Below are 13,823 nucleotides of genomic sequence, written 5' to 3'. Positions count from 1 at the left end.
ATATACGGTAGTGTTTTTTTCCTACTGTGGCTGCCCCTTTTGGTACATTTTGATGTTGGTGATTGTTGGTGAAATTAATCTTTAAATATAAAGCAACTCCGCTTTGATAATGAGCAAGTTTTTACTGGCGACAACAGACTGAATAACTATTTACAGGTACTGATAGCTGCTCAGTGTTTTCCATGCTAACAGTTGAGGATTGACCCACAACAGACAGGCAGACATCTGAGGGCAAAGTTTTCTTATTAGATCTCTGTATCTCTGGTGACGCTCACTCACTTCTCCTTATTTTGGACTGAGTTATACTTCAACTTTAAGGCAACTTTTCCTTCTAGTGATGCCGTTAGGAAATCCTCTCAAAATGGAGGACGTCAACTCCCTCTTTTTCCTCTCAACCGCCGTCTCCCATCTGACTCTATCCTTCACCATGTAGCCGGAAGTAGCTCCTCCCACTAGCATGTGACTCATACAGCTGCAGTCATTGGCTGACTGCACATGGGAAGCTTAACCCTCTGAGTGCTGCCTGTAGGCAAGTTTTCACAATATGCTACAGTATACAATATACATAGAAAATTACAGCATTTGTGTAATCTATACTTCTGATATCCCATGGAGATGGCCAGTTTGTGGGATACCACATCTACACACTTCAGTCTCACTAGCCAAGAGTCTGGACCTTAAAATCCTCACCCTGAGCCTCCTTCCTACCACTCTGAAGAGCTCTTTACATTTCCATGCATGCATTTTGGCCTCTCACCCTGCAGATTTCAAGAGAGAATTTATGACATGGTTTGTAGTATTGCCCAAATATTTGAGTAGCCACAGTCAGAAAAAGATGATGGTGGGAAGCAGCAATTAGAGTCTCAAGAGGTAGGTGAAGATGAGACACAGTTGCCAACAAGTGATGTTGTTAAGTCAACAAGTCAGGAGGACCAGAGTGTGAAAATGGAAGACGCGGTGGTGGACAATGAAGTCACTGACTCACACTGGACAGGTGCCATGCAGACCGAGGACAGCAGCACACAGCGGGACAGACCTGCAGCCCTGCTACAGTCAGGAAGAGGCAGTGAGGTGGCCAGAGGGAGAAGGCAAGCAAGTGTTCCCCATAACACCCAGTCTGGCGCTTTTTTAAAGAATGTGCAGACAATAAAACAATGGTCATTTATAACCTTTGCTGTACCAGGATTAAAAGGGGCTTTAGCACTACCAGCCTGACCACCACAAGCACGCTCAGGCACAAGTTATCAAAGGTAATAATACATACACAAGAGGAATGAAAGCTATTTTCCCTCAATATACTATACAAACTTTATTTAAATTATACAAACATGAAATTATATTTGGCATGAAAATAATCCCAATTTCAATAATAACCCAAACATTTGATCAACAGCTAAACAGTGGGCCACACAATTTCCATGTAAGAACATATATCACATGTCTCTATAGTAGTTGCAACATTCCATATCTGTATGTCCTGGGCTGGACAAACAGAAGCCACAAAAAGGCCTTTTGATGAAAATTATATTATTAACTATATCTATAAATCACTTGTAAGGCCGCATCTGGAATATGGGATCCAGTTTTGGGCTCCACATTTTAAAAAGGACATTCAGAAGTTAGAGTCAGTTCAAAGGCAGGCAACTAGACTACTACAAGGAATGGAAGCCTCCCATATGATGAGAGGTTGAAAAATTTAGGTATGTTTAGCTTAGAAAAAAGACGTCTCAGAGGAGATCTCATTTATATGTATAAATACATGTGTGGTCAATATAAAGGACTGGCACATGACTTATTCCTTCCAAAAGCAATACTTAGGACCAGGGGGCATACACTGCGAGTGGAAGAAAAGCGATTCAGGCAGCTAAATAGGAAAGGGTTCTTTACAGTTAGAGCAGTCAGACTGTGGAATGCCCTACCACAAGAGGTAGTAATGGCAGATACTATAACAGCTTTAAAAAAAAGGGCTGGATGATTTCCCCAGTACACAAAACATTGTTGGTTATAAATGACTTAGTGACAAAATGTAGAACTGGTGGAGGAAGGTTGAACTAGATGGACCTAGGTCTTTTTTCAACCTAAGTAACTATGTAACTATGTAACTACCAGATGGCAGTACAGATAACCATAAATGTTGTCTATCATATACAGTGGAACCTTGGTTTACAAGCATAATCCGTTCTGGGAGTGTGCTTGTAAACCACACAAACACACACACATATTATGCTCACCTTACCTTCCATTCCATCGCCGGCCTCCCGGTTCTTATAGTTCACCGATACAGAATGTGTATCGGGTAACCATCGCGACTGATGCCGGAGCTTCCACTGCCAGAGCACTGACGTCAAAGGCAGGAGCCGCTTGCCTTTGATTGGCCAGCGCACTGCCTTTGAGTAGCAGCTGACAGCGGAAGTTCCTCCCTTTTGACGATGGTTACCCGATCCACATCCTGTATCAGCGAACTACAAGAACCATGAGGCCGGTGATGGAACGGAAGGTAAGGTGAGCATAATATGTGTGTGCTTGTGCAGACTGCAAGAGCGGGTCAGAGTGCGGTTAAAGTATGGAACCAGAAGTGTGTGCGGAGAGTATTTCCTCGTACAGCAAAGCTTGCTCGTAAACTGAGTTACAAATTTACAGCAAGCTTTGCTCGTATAGTGAAGTGCTCGCAAACCGGGTTATTCATAAACTGAGGTTCCACTATATAGCATTGTAGAGAAAATAAAGTGCATGTGCTCTGTTCAAAATATTTGCTACTACAATAAGCCTATAAATAGTGGTATCTGTAGTCAAGCCCGTATGGAATATTATAACATCAAATTTAGACCATATCAGAATCCATTTTTATTATTACTGATTGCCCTCTCATACATAATCAGATCCACACGTGTGGTAAAAATAAGGGCAGCAATAATTACTTATAGTAAGTTCAATCTTCCAGCTGTTGACCCCAATGTGAATCGCTTTTTTAAGAGGCATAATTAAGATCCTTATTTCAGCATTTAATTATGGCTCCATTTCCTGACGTATATGCTATTTCAGCCAAATAGCGCTACCATGGGTGGGGCATGTGCAGTTGGAACTTAGCCACGCTCAAATTTTAAGAGGGTAAACAGGCTGCCCTCAGTCAAAATCTTTAAAAGAGTCATCAGGCGGCCTATGTTTCATATTTTTAAAGGGTCATCAGTAGACCCTTGTTCCAAATTTTAAGAAGGTAAAGAGGCGGCCCTCACTAATATTTTTTAGAGGGTCATCATGCAACCCTCGCTCTTAATTTTTCTAGAGTGTGTATGAAGCCCTTATTCATAATTTTTTCAGGATATTTATGAGGCCTATCTCTATAATTCTTTTACGTATGATATATACCCCCAGGGGTTAAGGTTTTTCCTCCTTTGCAATAAGTGCATAACCATAACTTACAAATGTGAAAAAAATGTGTATTGCAGTCCTTCATTCCATTTTTTTGCAGAACTTGCACCTAATGTATAGGCTTTTATCAGTCTAGGTGTCACACTACCTAACAATTTTAACAGAACATGTATGAGACCCTCATTTATGTATAATACAGGGTGTATCAGGGTCCCTCTTGTTCTAATGTTGACAGTTTCTGCATTGTCCGCATGTGTTTTGTGAGTTTCAGAGTCCCTCCTTCAGTTTCTTTTGTTAGAATTGTTGCTCTGTGTGGGATCTCTTCCAATATAGGCTGTCTGGGAATGCAGGCTATGTAGGGGCCTTATGTTTAAATTGCTGATCTGTGAAAGAACTATGCAAATCTTGACTGCTGGACTGTTTGGGTGAACTGGGAATACAGGCTAAGTAGGGGCCTTTTGTTAAAATTGCTTCCCTGTGGAAGAACTCTGCAAATCATGACTGTAAGGGTGAACTGCAAATGCAGACTATGTAGGGCCCTTTTGTTAAAATTGTTGCTCTGTTGTGGAACTTTGCCAATGTTGGCTATTGGGTCAACACTGAAAACCGACTACATAGGGGCTTTTTGTTAAGATTGTTGTTCTGTGCGGGAACTCTGCCAATCTTGAATGTGTGGGCGAACTGGGAATACTGGCTCTGTAAGGGGCATTTTAAGAATTGTTGCTCTGTGGGACAATGCTAACATTCTTGACTATGTGGCTGAACTAGGAATACCGGCTCTGTAGGGGCATTTTTTCAGAATTGTTGCTTCGTGGAAGAACTCTGCCAATCTTGGCTGTCTGGGAGTACTGGGAATAAAGGCTATTTAGGGAGTTTTGAGATGTGTTGCCCTGTGGGGGAATTCTGACAGTCATAACTGTGTGAGTAAATTGGAAAAATAGGCTATGTAGGGGCCTTTTGTTAATCTTGTTGCTCTGCAGGAAAAATATGTCAATCTTGATTGTGTGGGTGAACTGGGAATTTAGGATATTTAGTGGCCTTTTGTAAATGGTTGCTCTGTTGGAGAACTCTGCCAGTCTTGACTGTGTGGGTGCACTGGGAATATAGGGTCTGTAGGGTCTTTACAAAGAATTGTTGTTCTGTGGGAGAACTCTGCCAATTTTGACTGTGTGGGTAAACTGGCTGTACAGGCAATGTTGCTTTGTGGAGGAATTCTAACAATCTTGACTGTGTGGGTGAACTGGTAATACAGGCGGAGGGGGCTTTTTGAGAATTGTTGCTCTGGGGAGGAACTGTAACATTATTAACTGTGGGTGAACTGGGAATACAGGCTCTGTAGGCCCTTTTTCAGAATTGTTGTTCTGTGGGAGAACTCTGCCAATTTTTACTTTTTGGGTAAACTGGATATACAGGCTATGTAGGGGTATTTTTGAGAATTGTTGCTTTGTGGAGGAATTCTGACAATCTTGACTGTGTGGGTAAACTGGGAATACAGGGGCCTTTTTGAGAATTGTTGCTATGTGTGGGAATTATAACAATCTGGACTGTATGGGTGAACTGAGAATAGAGGCTCTGGAAGGGGATTTTTGATAATTGTTCCTCTGTGCGGGAACTCTGCCAATCTTGACTGTGGGGGTAAACTGGGACTGTAGGCTATGTAGGGGCCTTTACAAAGAATGGTTGCTCTGTGAGAGAACTCTGCCAATTTTGACTGTGTGTAACCTGGCTATATAGGCTATGTAGGGGTGTTTTTGAGAATTGTTGTTGAAGTAGTCTCTGCCTTGTAGGAATCTTCCAGTCTGTAAACATAATTTTCCATGTCTTCCCTTGTTGGCATGACCTTTATGTGGGTTCTAGGGTCCTCCTACACCGTTTCTTGCTGTAAGGGTGTTTCATGAAAGTCCTTTCCTTGAAAACAAGGCAAGGAATTTCACAGGACAACAGAAGAGAAATCCACTGCTGGAGAAATGGAAGAATCCATTGCTGTCCATGCATGTTGGAGAAAGGGAGGAGATGCCAAACATTTGAGTCAAAAGTGCAGTTGATTGAGGGCTATTTTGATCTTGTGTATGCCGAAGATCGTCTAACTGCTATCTTAGGTTCACACTTACAATGTCATCAGTCGCCGATGCTGGAACGGTCAGATACCATCAGTGAAGACAACACCATCTACATGGGTGACAAGGGAGGAGGTGTGTCCCCGGAGAACCTCACCTCATCATTTGAAAGAGAGAAGGAATGCTGAGACGGGGATCCTCCAGCGCGAGCAGCGAGGAGGCTGTGCTCTTAAGAAAGTGTGTTATGCCCACTGGTACGGCTGAAGACAAATAAAAATAAAGGTAAATAGTAGCTGGCAATGTGCTCTTCTTCCTTTTTGCTGGCATTCGCAATAGTTTAGAAGTAAATACAGGACCAGGAATGATGTATAACCGGTCCAGGGACAGGAAGTGTGGTTCACGCAACCTTACTCCTCCATAGCCAGGCCACACCTCATAATTTGATAATCTACATTCATAATCACCAGTTTCTGTAACCCTATTCCAACATGCACAGCGGCACTGCTAGTTGTGCAGACGCAGTTCGAACTGCGCCTGTGCAAGTGACATACACATCACCGCAGCTTCTGGGCATGAACTGTGCATGCGCAAGTAGCGGTGATGTCACCGCTCTTCCCACACACGTGAAGTAGCAGCAGCGACTGGTACTGCGCCAGCACGGTAAGAGTGGTGACGTCACCGCTACTTACGCACACGCAGTTCGTGCCCGGAAACTGCGGTGACACACGTCACCGCAGCTTCCGTGCACAGATGTTCATTTCACTGCACTTCCGATGTGATAACATCGAGCCTATTTCTAGTATGTCAATATTTACACGGGTATTTTAGGAAGGTTAAAAGTAGAATGTCAAGCTGAGCTGGACCTCCACATTTACATTTTCCTATAATACTTGCTAAAATAATAAGTACAATTAGTTACAGTATCTCTCATGACAACCACCAATACATCTCTATTATTGGATTCCAATTTGAAGGTCAGAGGTAGGAGGCACAGACAATGGAAAAAAAATGTTTGTTTTAATTTTATCCCATTAAAATTAACTACAAATATATGTTAGGAACAAATCTATCTGGCTCTTGACTACAAGTTCTGGAGGATGAACATCATGTGTATTGTGAGCAACAGTCATGTCCCAAGCATCAACCACAGCAACAGGAAGATTTCTGAAGATATCTTTCAAAATCAGGTTGTTGATATAAGCATGGAAGTCACTGAATCGCTCTGAATCAAGACCATCATTTCTTGTATTTTCATTTTTGATGATCACCTTGGTATCTGGACTCCTCAAGAAGAGACGAATCAAAGCTTTTTGCACATGAATAACTCTCCTGATAAAAAGCTGGACTGGGAAAAGCCTGAAGTGTTGACCCAAACAAATGACAATTACATAATGGGAACCTCCTGCTAGTCGGTCTATCTGCTCATGGACATAAGCCTCATCTTTGACTGTGTAAATCTGACTTGAAACAATTGGATGGCTGTGCATCTTCCACTGTAAATGAATATTTCTTTTTTGATCCATTGCTACTAACAAAGTATCCAGTCCTTCTCTATGTAGATCAAATGTCTTGAGATCTGTGAAAAAGAGACAGAAAAAGTTTACATGAAATGAATTAAGACCACATAATACTACAGTCATAACCATGTTGTAAGAACAATATATCCAGTATAATATTAGCCTTTTTGTTTTTCAAAGTCAAGTTGGATCATGACATTACTTAGCTCCGGTCTCTTCTTCAGGCTCAATATAACACAAAATTTTATATATTGAGCCTGAAGAAGAGACCTGAACAGTCTCGAAAGCTTGCTATTAGTACCAACTTTTCAGTTAGCCATTAAAAGGTATCAACCACTGAGGACTTCAGTTCTTTTAAACAATTTTTTATCTCTACTGGCTAACACGGTACAAAGATATATATATATATATATATATATATATATATATATATATATATATATATATATTACTTAGCTCTACAGATGAACAAGTCAATTTGATGTGAATCAAATTTGTTTTGAATTTTAAGAAATTTGCTTGATTTGGTATATTAGAACAATTTAATTAGGAATTGTCAAAAAATGCCAATTTCCATTTTATACAAAACAGAACATTACATAGACTTAATGCCTTACAACTATTACATCACATTTAATCTATGTACCTAAGTAACTTAAACTGAGAACAAAGGACATCTGAAGCAGCATCTTCAAACTAGATTTCACATATGCCTGTGGTGTTGTGTACATTGTACAATATCAGCACCTTTGATTTTCCTGTTTATTTTCAGCTCTTGCTTACTTATACTATGTCTGCCATTTTCTGGTTTCTCGACATGTACATAGACATGATATTTGCTCATACTGAGGGAAGGAGGTTGTTGGCCAAAATCTCTTAATACATGACCCCATCTATGCTCCCTTCAATGTGGTGCAATCCGTCCTGTCCCCTTTGCAAAAAAGCAACTCCAAAGTATGATGTTTCCACCCCCATGCTTCATTGTTGGGACGGTGATCTTGGGATTGTACTTCTTCCAAACAAAGCGAGTGGAGTTGATACCAAAAAGTTCAATTTTGGTCTCATCTGACCACATGTCCTTCTCCCATGCCTCCTCTGGATCATCCAAATTTTCATTGGCAAATTTCAATTGGGCCTGGACATGTGCTGGCATGAGCAGGTGACCTCACGTACCCTGCAGGATTTTAATCCTTGATGGCGTAGTATGTTACAATCGGTAATCTTTGATTCTGTGCTCCCAGCTCTCCTAAGGTCATTGACCAAGTAATCCAATGTATTCTGGGCTGATTCCTAACCTTTCTCAGAATCATCCCTACCTCACAAGGCGAGATCTTGCATGGAGCCCAACCCAGATTGAGTAAGATTGACAGACATCTTGTGTTTCCTCAATTTTCTAATAATAGTGCCAACAGTTGTTGTCTTCTCATTAAGCAGCTTGCCTATTGTCCTTTAGCCCATGCCAGACCTGGGGAGATCTTTAATCAGTTCTCGTGGTACCCCAGCTGTGACCTCAGGTGAACTGACCTGAGGTGAACTCATTGACCTCACCTCAGGTGAATTCATTGAACTCGATGCATTATTAGGCTATGTCCGCACTTTGCGTCGAGGTAGTTGCAGTTCTAAATGCATTCTTTGGCAGAAATGGTTTTTGCCAAAGTTGCTTTTGAACACAAAAACTCGGTAAATACGCGTGCGTTTTTACCACGTTTTAGCCGTGTTTTTAGCGCTTTTTACCTGCTTTTCCATTGCTTAAAGTCAGATTCGTTTTGATTTAATAGACACTACTAAATAAAGTTTTAACATACAAAAACTAAGAAAAGAGGAAAAAAAAATGAAAACAAATATAATTACTTAAATCATAAAGATAATAGATATATTTAATATGATTATAGCGTTTTTATACTATTTATGGCTAAAATAACAATAAATTAATATTTTTCATTAATTTAATTGTCGGACTATGTGTGTGTGTAAAGGGACATATCATTCCATTATTTTGATGTCATAAACGCATGCGTTTATGTAGACCAAAACGCATGTTTTCAACAGTTAAAAAGCATGTAAAACGCTGGAATTTTGATGTAGCTTGATTTTTGCAACTTCTCATTGACTTCAATGTTAGCAAAACGCAGCCCAAATGGCAAAATCAATTGACATGCTGCTTCATTGAACGCTGAGTTTTTGCCCAAAATTATACAAATTAAACACAGCATTTTGAACGGCAAAGTGCGCACAATAAATCCCCTTTTCCCATAGACTTTGCTTGAAAATCAAAACGCATGCCTTTTGGCATGAAAACACTGGGTTCAAAACGCTGCGGAAACGCAGGTAAAAACGCAAAGTGCAGACATAGCCTTATTGAATTAGGCTATGTGTACACATTCCGTATTTCATTGCAGATATAACCCCTGAAATTACCTCCATTGCCACCGCACCAGGGCAATCGGAAAAAGAGGGGTAAAGCACCAGAATTTGCGGATCTAATGGATGCAACAATCCTGGGGTGGCTGCGGGCTGCAATTTTTAGGCTGGGGAGCACCCAATAATCATGGGCCTCTCCAGTCTGAGAATACCATCCCCCAGCTGTCTGCTTAATCTTGGCTGGGTATCAAAATTGAAGGGTCCTCACAATGTTTTTTAATTATTTATTTAAATAATTAAAAAAACACGCATGGGATCTTTTGTATTTTGGTACACAGCGAAGATAACAGACAGCTGGGGGCTGGCATTCTCAGTCTGGGGAGGTCCATGGTTATTGGGCCCTCCCCAGCCTAAAAATAGCAGCCGCAGTCACCCCAGAATTGTCATATACATTAGATGCTCCAATTCCGGCGCTTTACCCGTCTCATGACTATAGCGGTCCACTTTATCTGCACTGGGTATTAAAATATGGGGGACCCTATGCCATTTTTTCCAATGATTTATTGATTTTTACACTCCACTCCAGGAACGCAGACAGCTAGTGTGAGGGAAACCAATCACAGATGCCGACACAGAGAGTGGGCAAGGGATGCAGGACTGCAACCATTCACAGACGCTGTTACAGAGCGTGGGTTGAGGAAGCAGTGCATATTCATGAACTGATCAGACCAGGAAGCAGTGTGACAGCCGCAGGAAACTGTAAGTATAATTCTCATGCTTTAATGACCACACATAATTTTATTTTTTTTTTCACTGCACCTCCCAATTACAATAATGCCAGTCGCAAAGGTGGCTACGGCATTACTGTACTTGGCAAGCAATCCCCGCATGTTTAGTGGCTGAAAATCAGGTGCCAAACATGCTGGGAGGGGACTCAAAACTCACAAGGCAAGAACCAAAATACTCATTGAGTAACGGATATCTCGAATACCTTAATATTGGTGCGAGTAACAAATAACTAATAGTGCCAAATATATTTGATGATCATTAGTCATTATTAGTTTATTTTCTACATTTCTATGGGCAAATTAAAATAAATCTTAAAAAACCTGTTTAAATTGGTTATCCCAAGTTTGAAAGTTATCCCTTGTCTCCTGTACAGGGGATGACTTTCCTTTGCTACGAATCTGACTGCTGGGACACCTACTATCCTGAGAAATGTATTTTTGAAGATCATCTTGTAAACTGAGCCGTGGTCAATCATATGCACGTCGTCATTCATATGTGGCTCTTCAAATAACTTTTTTAAGAGTGTCGTAAGGGGCATAACAATGTAAACTCAAGATTCACTGATTGGAACTGAAAGGTATTATATAGTGTGTGGGCTGATGGGGATTGTATGCCAGAGCTGCTTTTTGGTCTCAGTCAAGCCCTAGGGTGTAGTGATCGCATCTTCACTTACTGTGAGTACAATTCTGGAGTTACAGATCAGTGCATGCTCTCAGCCATAATGCAGACAAACAGCTGCATAGGACATCGATGTGGCCTGCTCAGCCAGGGTCTGACTGTCTGCTATAAGAACTCCACTGTCTGCCAAGCGCCATGTGACGGATATGTGTGTTCTCCATCTGAATACTAAAGATATCATCTGTGCATGCACTGCCATCGTGGAAAAACTATTCTGATGGACGAATTAAGCAATTTAAAGCTAAATAAAAGACCATTGATCAGGCTGCAAAGGTATGCCTGTTGCAGAAAAATGTTGCATTTGTGAAATTCAATTGTATTATTTTTTCCAATACATTTTAGGTGGGATGCTTTATTTCGTTTGTTGTGATAAAACTTTTTAAATAAGCTTGCAACATCTAAATCGCTTACATGTCCTCCATGTACCAATCTCATATGTGTAATTAGTTAAAAATCATTGATTGTAACTTGATACATACTTAATATATGTAAATATTAAGTAACAAGTACTTGATATGCTTAATATATATATATATATATATATATATATATGTACAGTGGATCCTTGGTTAATGAGAACAATCCGTTCTGGGACTGTGCTTGTTAACCAAGGTACTCGTTCGGCAAAGCAAGATTTCCCATAGGAAATCATTGCAATGCAGACAGTTAATTCCACAACTTGATAAATGTCCCATCCTGGTCCCCTATTGTGCCATTCCACACACATACAAAAATGCACAAACACACACAAGCACACACAAACACGCACAAGCACACACACACACAGATTATGCTCACCTTACCTTCTGTTCCCTCGCCGGTCTCCTGGAACTTTGAGTTCGCCCGTACAAGATGTGTATTGGGTAACCAAGGCGACCGATGCTGGACCTTCCGCTCCCAGTGCGCAGACGTCAAAGGCAGGAGCCGCTCGCCTCTGATTGGCCAGCGCGCTGTCTTTGAGTAGCGCCTGACAGGGGAAGTTCCTCCCTCATCGTGATGGTTACCGGATACACATCCTGTAATGGAGAACTACAAGAACCATGAGGCCGGCGATGGAACGGAAGGTAAGGTAAGGTGAGCATAATATGTGTACCTTCCGTTTGATCGTCGGCCTCATGGTTCTTGTAGTTGGCCGCTACAGCATGTGTATCGGCAAGCATCGCAACGAGGAGGACCTTCCCCTGTCAGCCGCTACGCAAAGGCAGCGCACTGGCCAAACAGAGGCAAGCGGCTCCTGTCTTTGACGTCAGCGAGCTGGGAGCGTAAGGTCCAGCATCGGTCGCGATGGTTACCCGATACATGCAAGTTCCAGGAGGCCTGCGAGGGAGTGGAAGGTAAGGTGAGCATAATATGTGTGCGTGCGTGTTTGTTTGTGTGCTTGTGTGTGTTTGTGTGGACTGCAAGAGCGGGTTAGAGCATGGTGGATGTACGGAACCGGAAGTGTGTGAGGTGAGTATTTTGCTAGTATAGCAAAGCTTGCTCGTAAACTGACTTACAAATTTACAGCAAGCTTTGCTCGTTAGGCGAAGTACTCGCTAACTGGGTTACTCGTTACGCAAGGTTCCACTGTGTATACATATATATATATATATATATATATATTTAATAATAATAATAATCTTTATTTCTATAGCGCCAACATATTCCGTAGCGCTTTACAATTCAGGAGGATCATATACAAACAAGTAACAGTTATAGAAATACAATATTTAGAGGGAAAAAAAAATACAACCCTGCTCGTGAGAGCTTACAATCTACAATGAGATGGGGGGAGAGGCAAGGTTCAAATGCTTATTTACAATGACAATCCAACCATCTCACGGAAATGGGGCTGGATAATGGTTTCCTGGACCAGTGGGCCCGAGCCTTGAGATGCCTTTGGGTGCCATGGAGTTTGATGTGGAGCTATGTTGTGAGAGGTTGTAGAGGGACTATGTGAATCGAATCTGATTAGGGAGTGTGATAGGCCGCCCTAAAAAGATGCGTCTTTAGGGTGCGTCTGAAGCTGAGTAAGTTGTGATTTGTCCTAACTTCTTGGGGTAGAGCATTCCAGAGGGTTGGTGCAGCTCGGAAGAAGTCTTGGATCCGGGAGTGGGAGGTTCGAATTAGTGTGGATGTTAGTCGAAAGTCGCTTGCAGAGCGTAGAGAACGGGTGGACTGATAGACAGAGAGGAGGTTGGAGATGTAGGGGGGTGCTGCACTGTGGAGAGCTTTGTGGGTGAGAACAAGCAGTTTGAATTGGATCCTATGATATATGGGCAGCCAGTGCAATGACTGGCACAGAGCAGAGGCATCCGAGTAGCGGTTAGCCAGATAGGTGACCCTGGCTGCTGCATTAAGGATTGACTGTACAGGAGAGAGTCTAGTTAGGGGGAGACCAATTAATAGAGAGTTACAGTAGTCCAAGCGAGAGTGGATCAGGGCCACGGTGAGGGTTTTTGTCATTTCCATAGTGAGAAAGGGGCGGATTCTAGAGATGTTCTTGAGGTGCAAGCGGCAGTTGCGGGCAAGAGATTGTATGTGGGAGGTGAAGGAGAGATTATTGTCAAGTATAACCCCCAGGCAGCGGGCTTGCGGCCTAGGACTTATCGTTGTGCCACACACAGAGAGGGAGATGTCAGGTTGAGGAAAGTTGGAAGATGGAGGGAAAAGAAGAAGTTCAGTTTTGGAAAGGTTAAGTTTCAGATAGAGAGCAGACATGATGTTACAAAGTGCAGTCAGGCAGTCACTGGTGTTTTGTAGTACAGCGGGGGTGAGCTCAGAGGAGGAGGTGTATAGCTGTGTGTCATCAGCATAAAGATGGTACTGAAAGCCAAATCTGCTGATGGTCTGACCAATATTTATACATACATATACACACACAAAAGTATACACACACAAAAGAACAACTATTATAATTGGCAAGCGGTAAGTGATCGTTCCAACCAAGTGAACGATCTGTTTTGACTTTACTATGCACTAGTTTGTGTAAGACAAATACCTTATTTTTCGGATTATAAGGCACACTTTTCCTCCCCAAAAAAATGAGGGGTGTGTCTTGAAATCCAAATGC

General features: G+C 41.8%; 1 protein-coding gene across 1 annotated transcript in view; it reads right to left on the bottom strand.

Moving 5' to 3' along the window:
• Window positions 1-6,221: 6,221 nt before the first annotated feature.
• Window positions 6,222-13,823, bottom strand: part of LOC142311634 (NXPE family member 4-like) — a 125,418-nt gene continuing 117,816 nt past the window's right edge. Inside the window, exon 6 of the mRNA XM_075350200.1 lies at window positions 6,222-7,002. Within this exon, the coding sequence (XP_075206315.1) occupies window positions 6,464-7,002 (539 nt within the window). The 3' untranslated portion in view covers window positions 6,222-6,463. The remainder of the gene's footprint in view (window positions 7,003-13,823) is intronic.

The sequence above is a fragment of the Anomaloglossus baeobatrachus genome, chromosome 5 (assembly GCF_048569485.1).
Source record: "Anomaloglossus baeobatrachus isolate aAnoBae1 chromosome 5, aAnoBae1.hap1, whole genome shotgun sequence".
Taxonomy (NCBI): Eukaryota; Metazoa; Chordata; class Amphibia; order Anura; family Aromobatidae; genus Anomaloglossus; species Anomaloglossus baeobatrachus.
Note: the sequence above shows the minus strand (reverse complement) of the source record. Positions and strands in the feature narration are given on the sequence as shown.